At 40.6% G+C, this 17,825-nt stretch overlaps 1 protein-coding gene across 1 annotated transcript in view; it reads right to left on the minus strand.

Annotated features, from left to right (window-relative positions):
* The window catches only part of sls (sallimus), a 285,614-nt gene that overhangs the window by 53,033 nt on the left and 214,756 nt on the right, over window positions 1-17,825 (minus strand). The window contains exons 129-131 of the mRNA XM_072287454.1: window positions 8,300-14,995; window positions 8,199-8,231; window positions 2,875-2,891 (exon numbers count right to left, since the gene is read on the minus strand). Coding sequence (XP_072143555.1) covers window positions 2,875-2,891; window positions 8,199-8,231; window positions 8,300-14,995 — 6,746 coding nt within the window. The remainder of the gene's footprint in view (window positions 1-2,874; window positions 2,892-8,198; window positions 8,232-8,299; window positions 14,996-17,825) is intronic.

Here is a 17,825-nt window from a genome sequence, read left to right on the forward strand (position 1 = left end):
GCTTAAGGTTTTGTACAAAGAAATTATATACTTTATTGTGGTTCTGTAGCTACATGACCTCAGATAGCACTATGTTCCCTGAATATACATGTACTGAATGCAATTACGCTTGAAGATCAGCTATATTTTGATTAGCCACAGAGTACCTTAAATTACTCAGACGTAAGTATAATGAAAGTTATGACTGAATGGAACTCATGAAAAACAGCGGGAATAAATAAAAAATGAACAGCACTTTCTTATTCCCTTCAAAGCATCCAATGTCTTGCATTTTGAACTCACATATATAAAGTGCCACAAGTATAGTTCCCCACGTATCTCAATCGCCACAACTAAAATGGCTGAGCTCACACTCAAACCAACGCAGAAATTGAGTGCTGCGTGCCCACAGTGGGGAAGGAGGTTGACGAACAACTGCGTGTATTCACGTCTTCTTTGTGCTCGAAGTGTGAAGTTGGCCATCTTGATGATGTGGCGTGAGTTGTCTGTGGGGATTTCCTGCCTACGAGATTCTGTGCGAGTTATATAGGCAGAAATGGCAGCTGCATGCTGTTAATGCATTGAAGAAGTTCTTTGGTGCCTTTCACCATAACTAATTGCACAAAAAGCACATGGGCCAGCAAAAGAAGCAGGACACCGCACAGATGGAGCAGGGCTCCTGCTCAGTCTGTTGTCCAATGTGCTTTCTGGGGAAAGAAAGTACAATTTTCTACTCCTCTGCCCTTCACAGTGCATGATGGATCAACCTTTTACAGTTTGTTTTTGACAGACTAATTATTTAAATTACTGAATATAGCATCAAGAATGTGTAATCAATTATTTAAGCTGAGTAGTTCTGCTTCAGTAGGGTTTAACCATTTTATTTTTGCTTTCAGCCACTGAGCCATTACATTAGAACATGATGAAAATGGCATGCAGGTGGAAACTGCATGCTTTATATTAAGTGTGCTAGCAGATGTAGTACGCTTAAATTGTTAAACCAAGACTTGAATGGTTAATCATATTCATTTGAACTTATGACTTGACTTTTTGGTCTTTGTGTTAACTGCACTAATTATTACAATTCAATTTTTTTCAATATCACCGGCTAAATTAAAACTTGCCTTCTTGAAAGAAGCCTCCTTACGACATTAATGATGATATTAGTGGCATACGCTAGGTAGTGCTCATGGGAATCGGTAAACAAAATCTTGCACCTTATAAACTGCATTTTTGTTTCGTCCTTGACAAATAAAGTCCCGAACCAAGCAAGGAAAGCTATGTCTTCGTCATTTGTTATTGCAATTACTTCCGCCCTTTGTCTTACATGTGGGTTACAGTAGTGCATACAGTTTTTAATTAGACTAATTTGGGCACTGACAGCATAATTATCATAGCGATGGAAGCTGTATTATTGTGAGGTTGTAAGAAAAACAAGTTTTTGCATTTTGATTGCTATTATGAAAAGGCAACTTCTAAATTTGTTATTACGATGCCTTGCATAGAACCAGTACAACAAGTATTGAATAGCTTGATTTTAACTATAACTACTATTCACCATAATTCAGAGGCATGGCTTGTATGAAGTTTTTGATGATGCTTCAAGCTGTACAGTATTACTTGAAGCATGTCCATGCGTACAATAAAAATTATTTTTAATTTCAGCACATATGGAAGCTGCGAGAAGATGCATTTCATTTTAAAGTGGTCACACAGGCTTTAAGATTTCTTTTCATATGGAACATAACAATAGCATTCATTCTAAATATTACCTGTTAACGACAGAGTAATAGTGCAATAACAAGCCATGGACAGAGGAAGCGAGACACACAAGTGAGACATACATGAGGAGCGTGCCTCGCCTTCTCTGTCCTTGTCTCGTTGCACGATTACTCTGTCATTATATACCAACAAGATCACACTTTCCCCACAGCACCTTTTAGGTAGTTTGCACAACTTTTTGCATTGTTTTATTAAATATTTACTTGTTCATTTGTGTGCTTTGTTAAAGGTACCTTTACTATAAATAAAGAGGGGATATTATAATTCTATTCACGGAAAAGCTTGCACAGTGCACTATTGAAGAATGGAAGTGCTTAAAGGGACACTAAAGGCAAAAAAGTCAAGCTAAAATGCTTGAAACTGCCTCAGGCGTATTGAGTACAGAGCTTTAAGCACTAACCCAATGACGTAGTGACATATCATTATGATTCTGTCACTAGCACTCAACCACTCATAATAAAAAATCGCTGCATTGCTTTATAAGACAGAAGAAAATGCTGCTATGTCAGCTTCTATTTTATTCTTACAAAAATAACTTTTCAACATTAATTACCCTTTGCAACGATGCAGCCAGTTGAAAGGTTTAGTTTTCCCTCGACTCTGCACTGCCTGTTCTTTTGCGCTTCAGTAGTTTTGTTATTGTGTAGCGCTGCCCTGGTTTTGCTGTCTCACGAACGTCACATAAGCTGCAAGTAGCAGTGAACGAGGCCCATTGCAGCGAGTGTCAAAGATCCTGTTTATAATTTGGCGTGCACTTTTCCTTCCTCTTTTGCACTATCGGCTCTGTCTTGGCTCGGTTCCTGGCCGCACTTTTGTGCTTTGCGCAAGAAACTTGTAGTGCTGGCTGTCGGCCACCATCTTACCAACGGCAGTAAAGGGTGGTGATGGCGTATGAAATGCCAGTACTCCCTGCTCGGGTGCAGGTGATTTGAAGTGCGCTAAAGGTATGCAGTCCCTTCTATGTTTATTCTTGGCACGAAACAAGTTCTAAGAGGTTTCCGAAATGGTACTTGAGCAGTCTACATTATCTTCAATTTGCCTTTAGTGTCCCTTTAAGTCACAGAACTGCAGCCATGCTGTGAATTGAGGACTGGAAACTTGAAGCAAACTTACAACATCCTCTTCTTCATCTGTGGGAAAAGAAAGAAAGCATGCTTACACAGAGATGCATTGAATATACTGCACATTTTTATGTGACGCAAAGAGTCAATTTGCAGGATAATGATGACTTGATAAGCACAGCTGCTCAATTTACTTAGCTGCTCCATTTCCTTAACACTTCTCTTGCGATTCCTGTATCTGCATCATATATAAGGGGCATATTCATTCAGCTCTAGAATTCTTTTAATTCCTAGAGCTAAATTCTTTTTTTTTGTCATTTCTCTTAAGCACACAGCTGAAGGATCAAAGCATTGTTCTCCCAAGCACCAATAATTTACAGAGGCATTTCCATTCAGTATATTTTATTGTCTGTAAAAGTTAACTGCAGATGCCTGTCAACTTGAGAGCATGATATTCTGCTGTTCATTTGTGGTATGAGTGCCGAAGAAGGATTGCCATAGTGCAGTGGATCCGTAGTGACAAGTTTCGTGAAGAGAACCAGAAACTAAAGAACTGCACCACTGAAGTCTGGAAGCATGATACTGGTGACCCACATATGCAGGCCCAGAACATGCCACTTTTCGCATGAACTTTTCAATATAGCTCTAAACACTGCAATAAATTCTACAGAGCACTAAACTTTCAGACAGACTTTCTATGCTACCTGATGCTAGTTTATACGTGCAAGTTCTTTTCAGTTTTAAGAGGTTAGGAAAGCTCATTTCAGATTAGGAAGGTTCTTTTAATTTTGCCTTGTGTTTATGCTTGCATTGATGTCAGTGGCAACAACTCGGGAATAAGCATGATTAAGTGGCCGGTATGGCTTTTCAATAAAATCTGTTTTGCACTTCCTCAACTTTAGCATTATGTTGTAGCAGAAGTAAAACTAGGTTGGCTTTCTGGTCAAATCACTATTTTCCTCATAATAAAACATTTTGAATGGCATGAGCTCTTATAAGAACATTTGTGCATCATGGTACACAATCTGACATTCACTTATAGCCATATTGCCTACCAACTAGTAAAGGAAATGGGACCAATAAAATCTGTCTGATAAATAAAAAGAAAAACGACAAAAAACATTCTTTTAAACAATATACTTGGAAAAAACAACTTCAATGTCAGCAGCTAGAAGTTGGTTTTATATATGGCAATGCTTTTGGGAGCAGTCTTAAGTTATTTCAATATTTAGAGCGAAGGAAGAAAAAATGAGTGCCATTCTGTGCTTGGTAAAGATGCAAAGTGAAGTATATGTTCATTCTTATTCATTCTTATTCTTATTCATTAGTCAACCATTAGCACATGAGTTGATGTAAACAACCTTGACAGGTCTTAGGGGAGAGGGGTGAGGGGAGAGCAGTTCAAATGTCAATGAGCCAAGCATGTCCACAATAGTGCTACTATATTAGTAGCACTACTGTGTATGAGCTGTAGTACCAAACTGTACTCAACAAAAAAGCAAGTCTTTTCCTCTGTCACAAGAGAACAGGGTATCAATAAAATTAACCACTGCTCCATAAAAGGAACTCCAGAGGCTGATGTCTGGTTGAGAACGCATGGTGGCTTCACCACAAAAGCATAAAGGAACAGGACCTTTTGATTTTCTGCTAAAAACATGTGCTATGCATTCCCACACAACACACTTAATAGTTTGTGTGTATTTGTTAGTGTTAGCCATCATCTGATGTACACATTGTCACCTACCATATAAGAAAGAGCAGCACATATGGCTCCAACATCATGCAGTGCACTTTTCTACTTTGAGTGGTACATTTTATAGCATATCCAGATTGGCACATTTTACAGTGTAGTGAGAGCTCCGTGTTCTGCACTTGCAGGAAAAAGAATGTAAGGGAGGGATCTGTATGCGCTGCCTCCTGTCATGTTAATATATATTATGCAACATTATTTTTCTCAGGTGGTTTGGTGAGCCTCCTTACAATGCTGTATTTTCTATGTGCAGTAGTTCCTTTTCATAAACTGTATGATCGCCCCTTATGTATATTTGGTCACATATCATACCGCACTATTAGAAAAGCATGAAACATTGCTAAATTTTCACAATACATTTTAAGTAATGGTTCCTAAAATTAACCATGAAGAGTTTAACTCGAACCTCATTATAACAAAGTTGAAGGGAGAGTTGAAACTATGTTGTTATATCTATTATGTCATTATATCTAAAGAGCAGAGAAGACAGCTTTGTGGCCCACCGGACTGCTGTGTGGTCACATGTGTGTTGAATTTTTAATAAAACAATGGCGAAGGAATCTTCGTGTGCAACATGCGACTTCTTAGCCCCTGACGCGAAAGCCTTTACGATAGCTCTTCTAACGTAATGGCCTTTTGTTTCCGCTTTCCACTTGGCTCTTTTATATTGCGGCGAAAATGGCGAAATAGCAACGTGATTAAGGATAACACCTAGCACGCTGTGACATGAACGCAACTTGTCGTGAGGCACACAACACATGGTGTGTCGACTACGCAGCTGATCTGTCGCCCTCATGTGGCCCCAGGATTGCACGGGCCTCCCAGGATTGCACCGCCGCCGATTCAGTTTCAGAGGCCATGGCCACGCCTAGCTGCTGCTCCAGCCTTTGTGGTGCACCACAGGGAGAGACAAGTGGATGCACAGGTCTTTCATATCACCGCGTGCAAGCAGTGTGGCTCACATACAGTGACTTTAAGCTCACCAGGCCAACGCCACCTCATAACCACGCTCAACCACTTCTCTCTCTCACTGCACCAGCCTGCCTCTTTCTTCACACTTCCCTCTCCGCACATACACTGAGCCGTGCTTCCATTAGGGCTGCAGAAATATGTGTCTCTTCCTCACCTCAACCTCAACCCCGCGGAAAGCGATATGCTTGGCGTGCAAAGGTGGGGAATTTTTTTTGGTTTCGGAGATGAATCTAGTTCCTTATATCCATTGACAGGATAGTTTTGCTTCGTTAAAACAAGGTTTGAAATACATGCATCTTTATGGGGCTTTCAAGGGTAATTGCCTTTACTTCATTATATCAATTATTTCGTTATATCAATTATTTCGTTATTTCACTATATTCATTATAACGAGGTCCAAGTGATATCTTTTTAGGCAAGCTTAAGAAGTAATTTTCTGATTCTATAGTGTTTCACTTTGGGAACTCTCTTTGTGCCTCACCTGTATCTCTCCATTCATTTATATGCAGCTATACTGAATAAACACCAAGTATGTTTTAAGGAAGTACTGAAAGAAAATTTTTGTCTCATTTCTTTCTTTAGCTGATTGCTGTTTACTCAGTGATTATAAAAAATAACTATTTATGTCACTTTTTAATGTGACGTACCAGTTCAAAAGACACGCTAAGTGTAGCATGGCTTTGCACATGAAGCGAGAAGCTGGATGTGTCACAGAAACGAGAGGTGATGGTCACTTGCTATCACACATCCCTGACAGAGAAGCAACAGCAGGGGACCAGGCTTTGGGTTTAATTAAGTCATATCGAATTTTGAGAACCACAGAATAAAGGCTTCAATTGATTTATTTTTGCCACAAAGAAGTGCAGCCATGCACCATCCAGTTCAGTATGAGCTGGAGCACGCGAGACAAGGCCAGAGCGATCTCCTGGCTTAGCTTTATTCCAGTTTTGCTGGTGGCACTAACGTGAAATGCTTAAAAAAAGGAGGGTTTCACCTTTCCAGCAGTGCGCATACTCCCGTACTTTCCATCGTCTGCTTTCTTTGCGAAGCTAAAATACACTGGCCCGTCGACTACCATAAAAATAATGGGGCGTCGTGGGAAGGGGGAGGGGGGATCGCATTCTTACGAAGCTCGAAGGCGTCGCAAGTTAGCGCCATCAGCTTGATCGGCACAGCGCTTCGGCCATGAATCACACATGGCAGCTCATACTGACTACAATAGTACATGCTGTGAAAATGAAAGCGGGAAAAAAGCTGCATTGAGGCCAAGAGGAATGAAAGAGCCAAGTTGGCAGCATGTGGACAGTCTTTAACAGCATAATTATCGTATGGCCTTCAACCACTGCATTGGGCTGGCTAGCATGTGTGTGAGTTCTTTGTTATACCACGTGACAACCACCTTCAGGTTCTGTGATGTACCCAGCCTCCCATTTCATGTATTTAAGCAACGTTGCACTTAGCACACATATTTTCACGTTAAAATATGACGTAATTAATATTTTTTCCTGCTCTCATAGAATTGAGGCTTCATACCGTAATTATGGAGTTGATAGCTACTTAAGAAAAAGTAAAACATGCGAGACACAAGGCATAAAAACTGCAGTGATGCACTGCTTCTGCCTTGGTGTTGGTGTAAAATTGCATGTAGAATACAATTCTTCAGCTTCCACTTGATCTTTCACTGTGCTCTTTAACAAGTTCACATACCAGTAATCATGGATGTTTTTACTCGGAAGAATCACAACTTGATGATTGAATGCATTGTTCTGACGAGGGCACAGAAACATGCTTGGAGGCTTACTTCTGACGTATGAAGCTAAAGTAACATAAGCCATGCCACAGCTGAACAGAGAGGCAGCATAGTGGCTACTAACTGCCATGGCTGTTCAAAGTATCACTCCTCATGTTTCTTTACAGTAACGTTCAGACATAAATTCCTTTCACCCTGAGCTAACGCTGTTGCACGTAAAAGCTGAATTCCTAACAGGGTGTGCATCTGTCGAGTAAAACCATACACTATGTTGATTTTTGGAAATGCGAGTACCAGGCTACTGTGCCCAAGGTACCAACAAATTCAACTTTTTCTCAATAAATATTCCAAACCCAATAAATATTTCACACTTATAGTGCGTGGGTTCTCAGGAACCTGTCCACAATACTGAAATTATTTTTGCAATCCGGAGTACAAGCTAGACTTATACTGTGCATTGGCCACATCTGTGGCGAGAAATGATTTTTTTTCAAGCCTGGGTACAAGCTAACCATACTGTGCATTGATTTTGTAGAGATAGTCCACTTCTAAACTTATGTTTTTCAGCCTGCATTCACATCAGGGGATGATTACCTGCCGATCCTAATCATTATAATACAAATGAAAATAGAACCATAGTCTACATAGACCAAAGAATTTGGTCTAAGTAGACTAGTATGTGACATTAGGGGTGTCACAAGCATTTAACATGCGACCTCCACATTATATTTAGGAATGATGAGGATAAGTTGAAACAGCATTCAAAATAACAAATTCTACGTCAATGTGTGGTTGCGATGCATTGAATACAGTGCATTACTCATAATAACCTTCCCCTATATCCTTGTAAATGGCTTGGTTCATGATGTATATCACAGGTGCAAAAGTAATAGTGCATCCTTACCTTGAGGCTGCTGAAGGACAATCTTGAATTCATCTGCAAAGACAGAAATATCTGAACGTGAGCATCTACAGACACTTTTAAGCAGGTAATTGCAGGCTTACCTGAAGCTTCTGTTACTGTGCATTCCTGTTCTTTGGAAGCAAGATCAAGGTGAAGTGTATCCTCTTGTGGAGCTTGATCTTCACCTTCTGCCTTTAAGGAGAAATCAGTATCAATTGCGCTAAATTTACGAGGTACCTTCAGCTCAAACATTTCTTGAACTTCATCATATTGTTTTGGTGCGGGGGCTTCTTCTTGAAGAGGTAGTATAAACTTTTCACTAACATCTTCAAGAGCTTGAGGTTTTGAGACCCTTTTTCTTAAAGTGACTGTTGGAATTTCTTCCGGTAATTCATCATGAATTTCTGGCTTTCTTGGCTTCTTAATAGTAAGCTTGGCCTCCTCTTCTACAACTTCCGTTTTCTTAACTGGTTTACGTTTTTCTTCGATCGTCAGTTCTTCAGGAGCTTCTTCAGGCCTTGGAGCTTCCTTTGGCTTTTCTTCTAAAGTTATAGTGACATCCTCACTGATTTCTTCTGGATGTTCTTCCAGCTGTTCTTCAGGCTTCTTCAGTGTCACAGTCTCTTCAGGTGCCTCCTCAGCGAATTTTGGTTTCTTGGGTTTCTTTTTGATGGTAAGCTTGGCCTCCTCTTCTACAAATTCCCTTTTCTCAACTGGTTTAGGTTTCTCTTCGATGGTCAGTTCTTCAGGAGCTTCTTCAGGCATTGGAGTTTCCTTTGGTTTTTCTTGTAATGTCACAGTGACATCCTCAGTAACTTCCTCAGGACGTTCTTCCGGTTGTTCCTCAGGCTTCTTAAGTGTCACAGTCTCCTCAGGTGCCTCATCAATGATTTTCGGCTTCTTTGGTTTCTTTTTGATGGTAAGCTTGGCCTCCTCTTCTACAACTTTCTTTTTCTCAACCGGTTTAGGTTTCTCTTCAATCGTCAGTTCTTCAGGAGCTTCTTCAGGCTTAGGACTTTCCTTTGGTTTTTCTTCTAATGTCATAGTGACATCCTCACTTACTTCCTCAGGACGTTCTTCCGGTTGTTCCTCAGGCTTCTTAAGCGTCACAATCTCCTCAGGTGCCTCTTCAATGATTTTCGGCTTTTTTGGTTTCTTTTTGATGGTCAGCTTCGCCTCCTCTTCTACAACTTCCTTTTTCTCAACTGGTTTAGGTTTCTCTTCAATCGTCAGTTCTTCAGGAGCTTCTTCAGGCATTGGAGTTTCTTTTGGTTTTTCTTCTAATGTCATAGTGACATCCTCAGTAACTTCCTCAGGACGTTCTTCCGGTTGTTCCTCAGGCTTCTTAAGTGTCACAGTCTCCTCAGGTGCCTCATCAATGATTTTCGGCTTCTTTGGTTTCTTTTTAATGGTAAGCTTGGCCTCCTCTTCTACAACTTCCTTTTTCTCAACCGGTTTAGGTTTCTCTTCAATCGTCAGTTCTTCAGGAGCTTCTTCAGGCTTAGGACTTTCCTTTGGTTTTTCTTCTAATGTCATAGTGACATCCTCAGTAACTTCCTCAGGACGTTCTTCCGGTTGTTCCTCGGGCTTCTTAAGTGTCACGGTCTCTTCAGGTGCCTCTTCAATGATTTTTGGCTTCTTTGGTTTCTTTTTAATGGTAAGCTTGGCCTCCTCTTCTACAACTTCCTTTTTCTCAACCGGTTTAGGTTTCTCTTCAATCGTCAGTTCTTCAGGAGCTTCTTCAGGCTTAGGACTTTCCTTTGGTTTTTCTTCTAATGTCATAGTGACATCCTCAGTAACTTCCTCAGGACGTTCTTCCGGTTGTTCCTCGGGCTTCTTAAGTGTCACAGTCTCTTCAGGTGCCTCTTCAATGATTTTTGGCTTCTTTGGTTTCTTTTTGATGGTCAGCTTGGCCTCCTCTTCTACAACTTCCTTTTTCTCAACTGGTTTAGGTTTCTCTTCAATCGTCAGTTCTTCAGGAGCTTCTTCAGGCTTAGGAGTTTCCTTTGGCTTTTCTTCTAAAGTTATAGTGACATCCTCAGTGATTTCTTCACGACGTTCCTCCGGTTGTTCGTCGGGCTTCTTCACTGTAACAGTCTCCTCAGGTGCCTCTTCAATGACTTTTGGTTTCTTTGGTTTCTTTTTGATGGTGAGCTTGGCTTCCTCTTCTACAACTTCCTTTTTCTCAACTGGTTTAGGTTTCTCTTCGACCGTCAGTTCTTCAGGAGCTTCTTCAGGCTTAGGAGTTTCCTTTGGTTTTTCTTCTAATATCATAGTGACATCCTCAGTAACTCCCTCAGGACGTTCTTCCGGTTGTTCCTCAGGCTTTTTAAGTGTCACAGTCTCCTCAGGTACCTCCTCAATGATTTTTGGCTTCTTTGGTTTCTTTTTGATGGTTAGCTTCGCCTCCTCTTCTACAACTTCCTTTTTCTCAAATGGTTTAGGTTTCTCTTCGACCGTCAGCTCTTCAGGAGCTTCTTCAGGCTTAGGAGTTTCCTTTGGCTTTTCTTCTAAAGTTATAGTGACATCCTCACTGATTTCTTCAGGACGTTCCTCCGGTTGTTCGTCGGGCTTCTTCACTGTAACAGTCTCCTCAGGTGCCTCTTCAATGACTTTTGGTTTCTTTGGTTTCTTTTTGATGGTGAGCTTGGCTTCCTCTTCTACAACTTCCTTTTTCTCAACGGGTTTAGGTTTCTCTTCGACCGTCAGCTCTTCAGGAGCTTCTTCAGGCTTAGGAGTTTCCTTTCGCTTTTCTTCTAAAGTTATAGTGACATCCTCACTGATTTCTTCAGGACGTTCCTCCGGTTGTTCTTCGGGCTTCTTCACTGTAACCGTCTCCTCAGGTGCATCTTCAATGACTTTTGGTTTCTTGGGCTTCTTTTTGATGGTAAGCTTGGCTTCCTCTTCTACAAATTCCCTTTTCTCAACTGGTTTAGGTTTCTCTTCTATCGTCAGTTCTTCTGGAGCTTCTTCAGGCCTTGCGGTTTCCTTTGGCTTTTCTTCCAATGTAACAGTAACATCCTCGGTGATTTCCTCTAGACGTTCTTCCGGTTGTTCTTCAGGCTTCTTCAGTGTCACTGTCTCTTCAGGTGCCTCTTTAATGACTTTTGGTTTCTTGGGTTTCTTTTTGATGGTAAGCTTGGCCTCCTCTTCTACAATATCCTTTTTCTCAACTGGTTTAGGTTTCTCTTCGATCGTTAGTTCTTCAGGAGCTTCTTCAAGCTTAGGAGTTTCCTCTGGTTTTTCTTCTAATGTCACAGTGACATCCTCAGTGATTTCCTCCGGATGTTCTTCCGGTTGTTCTTCGGGTTTCTTCACTGTAACGGTCTCCTCAGGTGCCTCCTCAGTGAATTTTGGTTTCTTGGGCTTCTTTTTGATGGTGAGCTTGGCCTCCTCTTCTACAACTTCCTTTTTCTCAACTGGTTTAGGTTTCTCTTCGATCGTCAGTTCTTCAGGACCTTCTTCAGGCCTTGGAGTTTCCTGTGGTTTCTCTACCAGTGTTACAGTCACATCATCAGCGATTTCCTCTGGATGTTCTTCCAGCTGCTCTTCAGGCTTTTTCAGTGTCACGGTCTCTTCAGGTGTCTCTTTAATGACTTTTGGTTTCTTAGGTTTCTTTTTGATGGTGAGCTTGGCCTCTTCTTCTACAATCTCCTTTTTCTCTACTGGTACAGGTTTCTCTTCGATTATAAGTTCTTCAGGAGCTTCCTCAGGCTTTGGAGTTTCTTTCGGTTTTTCTTCTAATGTCACAGTGATATCCTCAGAGATTTCTTCAGGACGTTCTGTTTTTTCCACAGGCTTTTTCACTGTCATTGTCTCTTCAGGTGCCTCTTCAACGACTTTTGGTTTCTTAGATTTTTTCTTGATGGTGAGCTTGGCCTCCTCTTCTACAGCATCCTTTTTCTCAACTGGTTTAGGTTTCTCTTCGATCGTAATTTCTTCAGGAGCTTCTTCAGGCTGAGGAGCTTCCTCTGGTGCTTCTTCTAATTTCACAGTGACATCCTCTGTGATTTCCTCAGGAACTTCATGTTTTTCTTCAACCTTCTTTAATGTTACTTTCTCTTCAGCTGTCTCATCTGTCACTTTTACTTTCTTGGCCTTCTTAATAGTAAGTTTAGCCTCCTCTTCGGCAACTTCTCTCTTGTCTTCTGGTTTGGCCTCGTCCATGCTAACTTCTTCTGGTACCTCCTCTGGCTTCGGAGTCTCTTTAGGCTTTTCTTCCAAGGAGGCTGTGAAATCTTTCTCAATTTCTTGAGGAAGCTCCTCAGGTTTTTCTTCTGGCTTCTTCAGAACAACAGTGTCCTCGGGTGCTTCCTCAGTAATCTCAGGCTTTTTGCGTTTCTTGATCTTAAGTTCTGCTTCTTCAGGAGCTTTCTCTTCTAGTTTTCCCTCTTCCACTTTGACATCTTCTGGCGCCTCCTCGAGCTTTGGTGCCTCTTCCGGCTTTTCCAGCAAGGGGACCGTGACATCTTCCGTAACTTCCTTCGGAAGCTCTTCTGGTTTTTCTTCTGGCTTCTTCAGAATGACAATTTCCTCAGGTGCTTCCTCGGTAATCTCAGGCTTTTTGGGTTTCTTCTTAATTTTAATCTTGGCTTCTTCAGGAGCTTTCTCTTCTGGTTTTGCCTCTTCCACTTTGACTTCTTCTGGTGCCTCCTCAGGCTTTGGAGCCTCTTCCGGCTTTTCCAGCAAGAAGACTGTGACATCTTCTGTAACTTCCTTCGGAATCTCCTCTGGTTTTTCTTCTGGCTTCTTCAGTACGACAGTTTCCTCAGGTGCTTCCTCGGTAATTTTGGGCTTTTTGGGTTTCTTCTTAATTTTAATCTTGGCTTCTTCAGGAGCTTTCTCTTCTGGTTTTGCCTCTTCCACTGTGACTTCTTGTGGTGCCTCCTCAGGCTTTGGAGCCTCTTCCGGCTTTTCCAGCAAGGAAACTGTGACATCTTCTGTAACTTCCTTCGGAATTTCCTCTGGTTTTTCTTCTGGCTTCTTCAGAATGACAGTTTCCTCAGGTGCTTCTTCGGTAATCTTGGGCTTTTTGGTTTTCTTCTTAATTTTAATCTTGGCTTCTTCAGGAGCTTTCTCTTCTGGTTTTGCCTCTTCCACTGTGACTTCTTGTGGTGCCTCCTCAGGCTTTGGAGCCTCTTCCGGCTTTTCCAGCAAAGAGACTGTGACATCTTCTGTAACTTCCTTCGGAATTTCCTCTGGTTTTTCTTCTGGCTTCTTCAGAATGACAGTTTCCTCAGGTGCTTCTTCGGTAATTTTGGGCTTTTTGGTTTTCTTCTTAATTTTAATCTTGGCTTCTTCAGGAGCTTTCTCTTCTGCTTTTTCCTCTTCCACTTTGACTTCTTCTGGTGCCTCCTCAGGCTGTGGAGCCTCTTCAGGCTTTTCCAGCAAGGAGACTGTGACATCTTCTGTAACTTCTTTCGGAATCTCCTCTGATTTTTCTTCTGGCTTCTTCAGTACGACAGTTTCCTGAAGTGCTTCCTCGGTAATTTTGGGCTTTTTGGGTTTCTTAATTTTAATCTTGGCTTCTTCGGGAGCTTTCTCTTCTGGTTTTGCCTCTTCCACTGTGACTTCTTGTGGTCCCTCCTCAGGCTTTGGAGCCTCTTCCGGCTTTTCCAGTAAAGAGACTGTGACATCTTCTGTAACTTCCTTCGGAATCTCCTCCGGTTTTTCCTCTGGCTTCTTCAGAATGACAGTTTCCTCAGGTGCTTCCTCAGTAATCTCAGGCTTTTTGCGTCTCTTCTTGATCTTAAGTTCTGCTTCTTCAGGAGCTTTCTCTTCTGGTTTTCCCTCTTCCACTTTGACTTCTGGTGCCTCAGGCTTCCGAACCTCTTCTGGCTTTTCCAGCAACAAGACTGTGACATCTTCCGTAACTTCCTCAGGAATCTCCTCTGGTTTTCCCTCTGCTTTCTTGAGAACGACAATTTCCTCAGGTGCTTCTTCAGTAAGCTTGGGCTTTTTGTGTTTCTTCTTGATCTTAAGTTCTGTTTCTTCAGGTGCTTTCTCTTCTGGTTTGGCCTCTTCCACCTTAACTTCTTCTGGTACTTCTTCAGGCTTTGGAACCTCTTCTGGCTTTTCTGCCAAGGAGACTGTGACATCTATGGCATCCTTAGAAACTTCCTCTAGTTCTTCTTCTGGTTTCTTCAGGATGCCAGTTTCCTCTGGTGCTTCCTCAGTAACCTTGGGCGTCTTGCGTTTTTTCTTTACTTTAAGTTCTGCTTCCTCAGGGGTCTTTTCCACTTTAACCTCTTCTGGTGCCTCCTCAGGTTTTGGAGCCTCTTCTGGCTTTTCCAGCAAGGAGACTGTGACATCTTCTGTAAGTTCCTTCGGAATCTCCTCTGGTTTTTCTTCTGGCTTCTTCAGAATTACAGTTTCCTCAGGTGCTTCTTCGGTAATTTTGGGCTTTTTGGGTTTCTTCTTAATTTTAATCTTGGCTTCTTCAGGAGCTTTCTCTTCTGGTTTTGCCTCTTCCACTGTGACTTCTTGTGGTGCCTCCTCAGGCTTTCGAGCCTCTTCCGGCTTTTCCAGCAAGGAGACTGTGACATCTTCTGTGACTTCCTTCGGAGTCTCCTCTGGTTTTTCTTCTGGCTTCTTCAGAATGACAGTTTCCTCAGGTGCTTCTTCGGTAATTTTGGGCTTTTTGGGTTTCTTCTTAATTTTAATCTTGGCTTCTTCAGGAGCTTTCTCTTCTGCTTTTGCCTGTTCCACTTTGACTTCTTCTGGTGCCTCCTCAGGCTTTGGTGTCTCTTCTGGCTTTTCTGCTGTGATATCTCGGGGAGCTTCATCTTCTGGCTTTTCTGTAAAAGGTCAATGAGGCAACAAGGTTTGTGTGTGTTAATGGATGTTTATCAGGTTGCTTTTTTTCAGTGGTATAAAATACTGACAGAGATAAATTTTATAAGACATACATTTTACAGCAAATTTCATTAACTATCTTCGTTAAGGTGAACTTTCTGATTATCTGTTTAGTTTATAAATTTTTGTTTAACGTTCCAGAAATTCTTTGCTATGTTAAAGCAAACTTGGCTATATAGGACTGTATTGCCACACTCTGTCGTGTTTGTCTTAAAGGAATTCTACTCTATTGTAGCATGCTTATAATTAAAGCTTACACTACTATCTAACTCATGCTGTACTGAATATAAAGCATAATGCATACGCATGCATGTTGGCACTGCTGCATTTGCAGCCAGGTCATGCAGTTAGTAACATTCATGCCTCAGTGCATTAAAGACTTACCATTATCTGGTGAAAAATGATGAATTCGAAAGCTGCGTTGCTGTGTTATATTGCTGTGACGTTGTAGTGCATTATTTACACTCAGCATAATGTTTATGCTGCACAGTTTAGTTAGAAGAGATTAAGACAATGTATCCAAATTGTTATTACACATTGCTTATATACCCACGAGGCATGTTGTGGTGTACGAATCATTATCTAACAAGCTTTACTGTACCTACATGTGAGTTGCAACAAGGCAGTTTACATTGTTTCATTTATAACCATCAGACAAAGGTGGATATATATATATATATATATATATATATATATATATAACCTTTTTAACGATGTACAAACTTGACCTTAATTAGGAAGTTGAATTGGTACACTATTCTTTGTTCTTTACTTACTATGGGGAGCTAAATTGTGCACAGTGGCTTGAAAAATTATATTTTATTTGTAATAGCAAAAACCTCTTTACATTGTTCAAAGCTCAATGAAACACAATAAATATATTGTCGCATGATTATTTTAGATTGTTCAGCAAAGTTGTAGCTTGACAGTTTGCTATAAATATTTTTCTTTCTTTTTTTGCAAATTACAAATTCGTCTTGCTAAAGATGCAGAACGTGGATATCTCGTGGTGTGTTCTATACAAGAATGCTTGCATTTAAGGTAGCACTGTTCATTATATTTGCAGCAAGAACAAATTTGTTTTAGTAGAAAAAAACTAGAGCACGCATCTTGTAGTGACTTAATAGATAGGCTACTGGCTTATGCCGTTTATTTGCATACTTCAGTATTTTTGTTAAGCTTAAGGCTGTTGCCTCTAGCCACTGTCCTCAATAAAAGCAGGATGATAAGTGAAACTGAGATCTTGCTTTGAAAAAGCAAATACAAATACAAATATAACAGGCCTTTTCTGAGACTTCTAATAAGGGCCTTTGGTTTCTTGGTTTGTGTAACATCCTATGCATGCAGCTTATCGTAATGAACATATGAATTCTGTGAAATGTTAGTTTTTTAGATATGGCATGGTTGAAGCCAACATATATCGGCATTTGTGCAGAAGATAGAAAATATTTTTTTATGCATGAGTTTTTTAGAGCTGTTCAGTGTTTTTGTATTAGTATGCAAAGCATTTATTGAATGTGTTGGACTAGTGTAGTGTTTTTCTTAAAGGAAGTAATTCTGTGAAGTAATAAAACTGCTGATGTAGTTTTCATAATAAGGTATCTGTTCTTAGATCTCAGCATTGGTAGTTATGCCTGAAATTGATTGCATTGATGTGTGCCAAAGTTAATTTGTTTTATGATAATGCTCTTAACATTGTGATGATGTATGCACATAGTACATCAACAGGAAAGTGAACACCAGACTACAGTTTAAAGCTGGTAATATTCCTTGTCTCTGTGCTGAAATGAAAATGCTTTATGAAAGAAATTCTTTATCATAAGAATTCTAAATTGAACAGCAGTGAGTGAAGTTCTGAATTATGTTTTTGCAAAAATTTCTTTTTCACCACAGACTAAGCTTTCCCTTTCATATTGTGACAATAAGTACACCACATGCAAAAGTAGATAAACAAAGCATTGGTTCTAAGGAGAAAATGCTGAATTTCTTTTGTGTGCTAGACATGTAGCCTGGACTTAAAAAAAAAAACAGGGTAGCTTGGTTGTGCAATCACCACAGTATGGCTGCAAGTAGATTCACTTTTTTTATGAATTTGTGGTTTGTATTTTTTATTTACAGGTATAAATGTAATAGATGTACAAATGCAATAAAATTATGTTTGTATTTGCAGCAGTTGCGTTTGCTTTATGACTTAGTGTGAGTACCTTTAGGGAATTTTGAAAGCAGTAAATGATCCCCTATGTAAGTGTAATCTCTTGCACCGAATGTGAGGCTTGATTGCTCTTCTGCAGTTATGTTTTCTCAGCGGTTAGAAAACATTTATTAGAGAAATACATGGCTGCAGGCGTGATCCAAAATTCACATTACAAATGACAGCAGCTCTGAATGTAATGCTGCTTGTCCATGGACCTCCTTTAAGCTGAATGGCTTAAGAATGCCTATACATAAACTAGGACTGGCCTGCATGTGATATGCTTCTAATTTCATGCAATACCGAAGTTATCACATAGCCTCTTGGCTATTGTACTTGGCATTTACAATGAAAAATGAACTTTTAATGAAAGTGCTATATACATTTAAAATAATGAACATATCCAGCGAGGCACTACCCGTAGCAAAAGCTCCTAGACCTATGTGCTAGTGCTCAGACATGACATAAAGCCACGCGGCACCAGTACACACGCTGGCACTGACACCCCTTGTTTTAGACGTGAAGGCCTATAAAAGTAATGATGTCTCTGTATTTTTGCAACCCAGTGATGGAAAGTACAG

Source organism: Dermacentor andersoni, chromosome 1 (genome assembly GCF_023375885.2).
Source record: "Dermacentor andersoni chromosome 1, qqDerAnde1_hic_scaffold, whole genome shotgun sequence".
NCBI classification, from domain to species: domain Eukaryota; kingdom Metazoa; phylum Arthropoda; class Arachnida; order Ixodida; family Ixodidae; genus Dermacentor; species Dermacentor andersoni.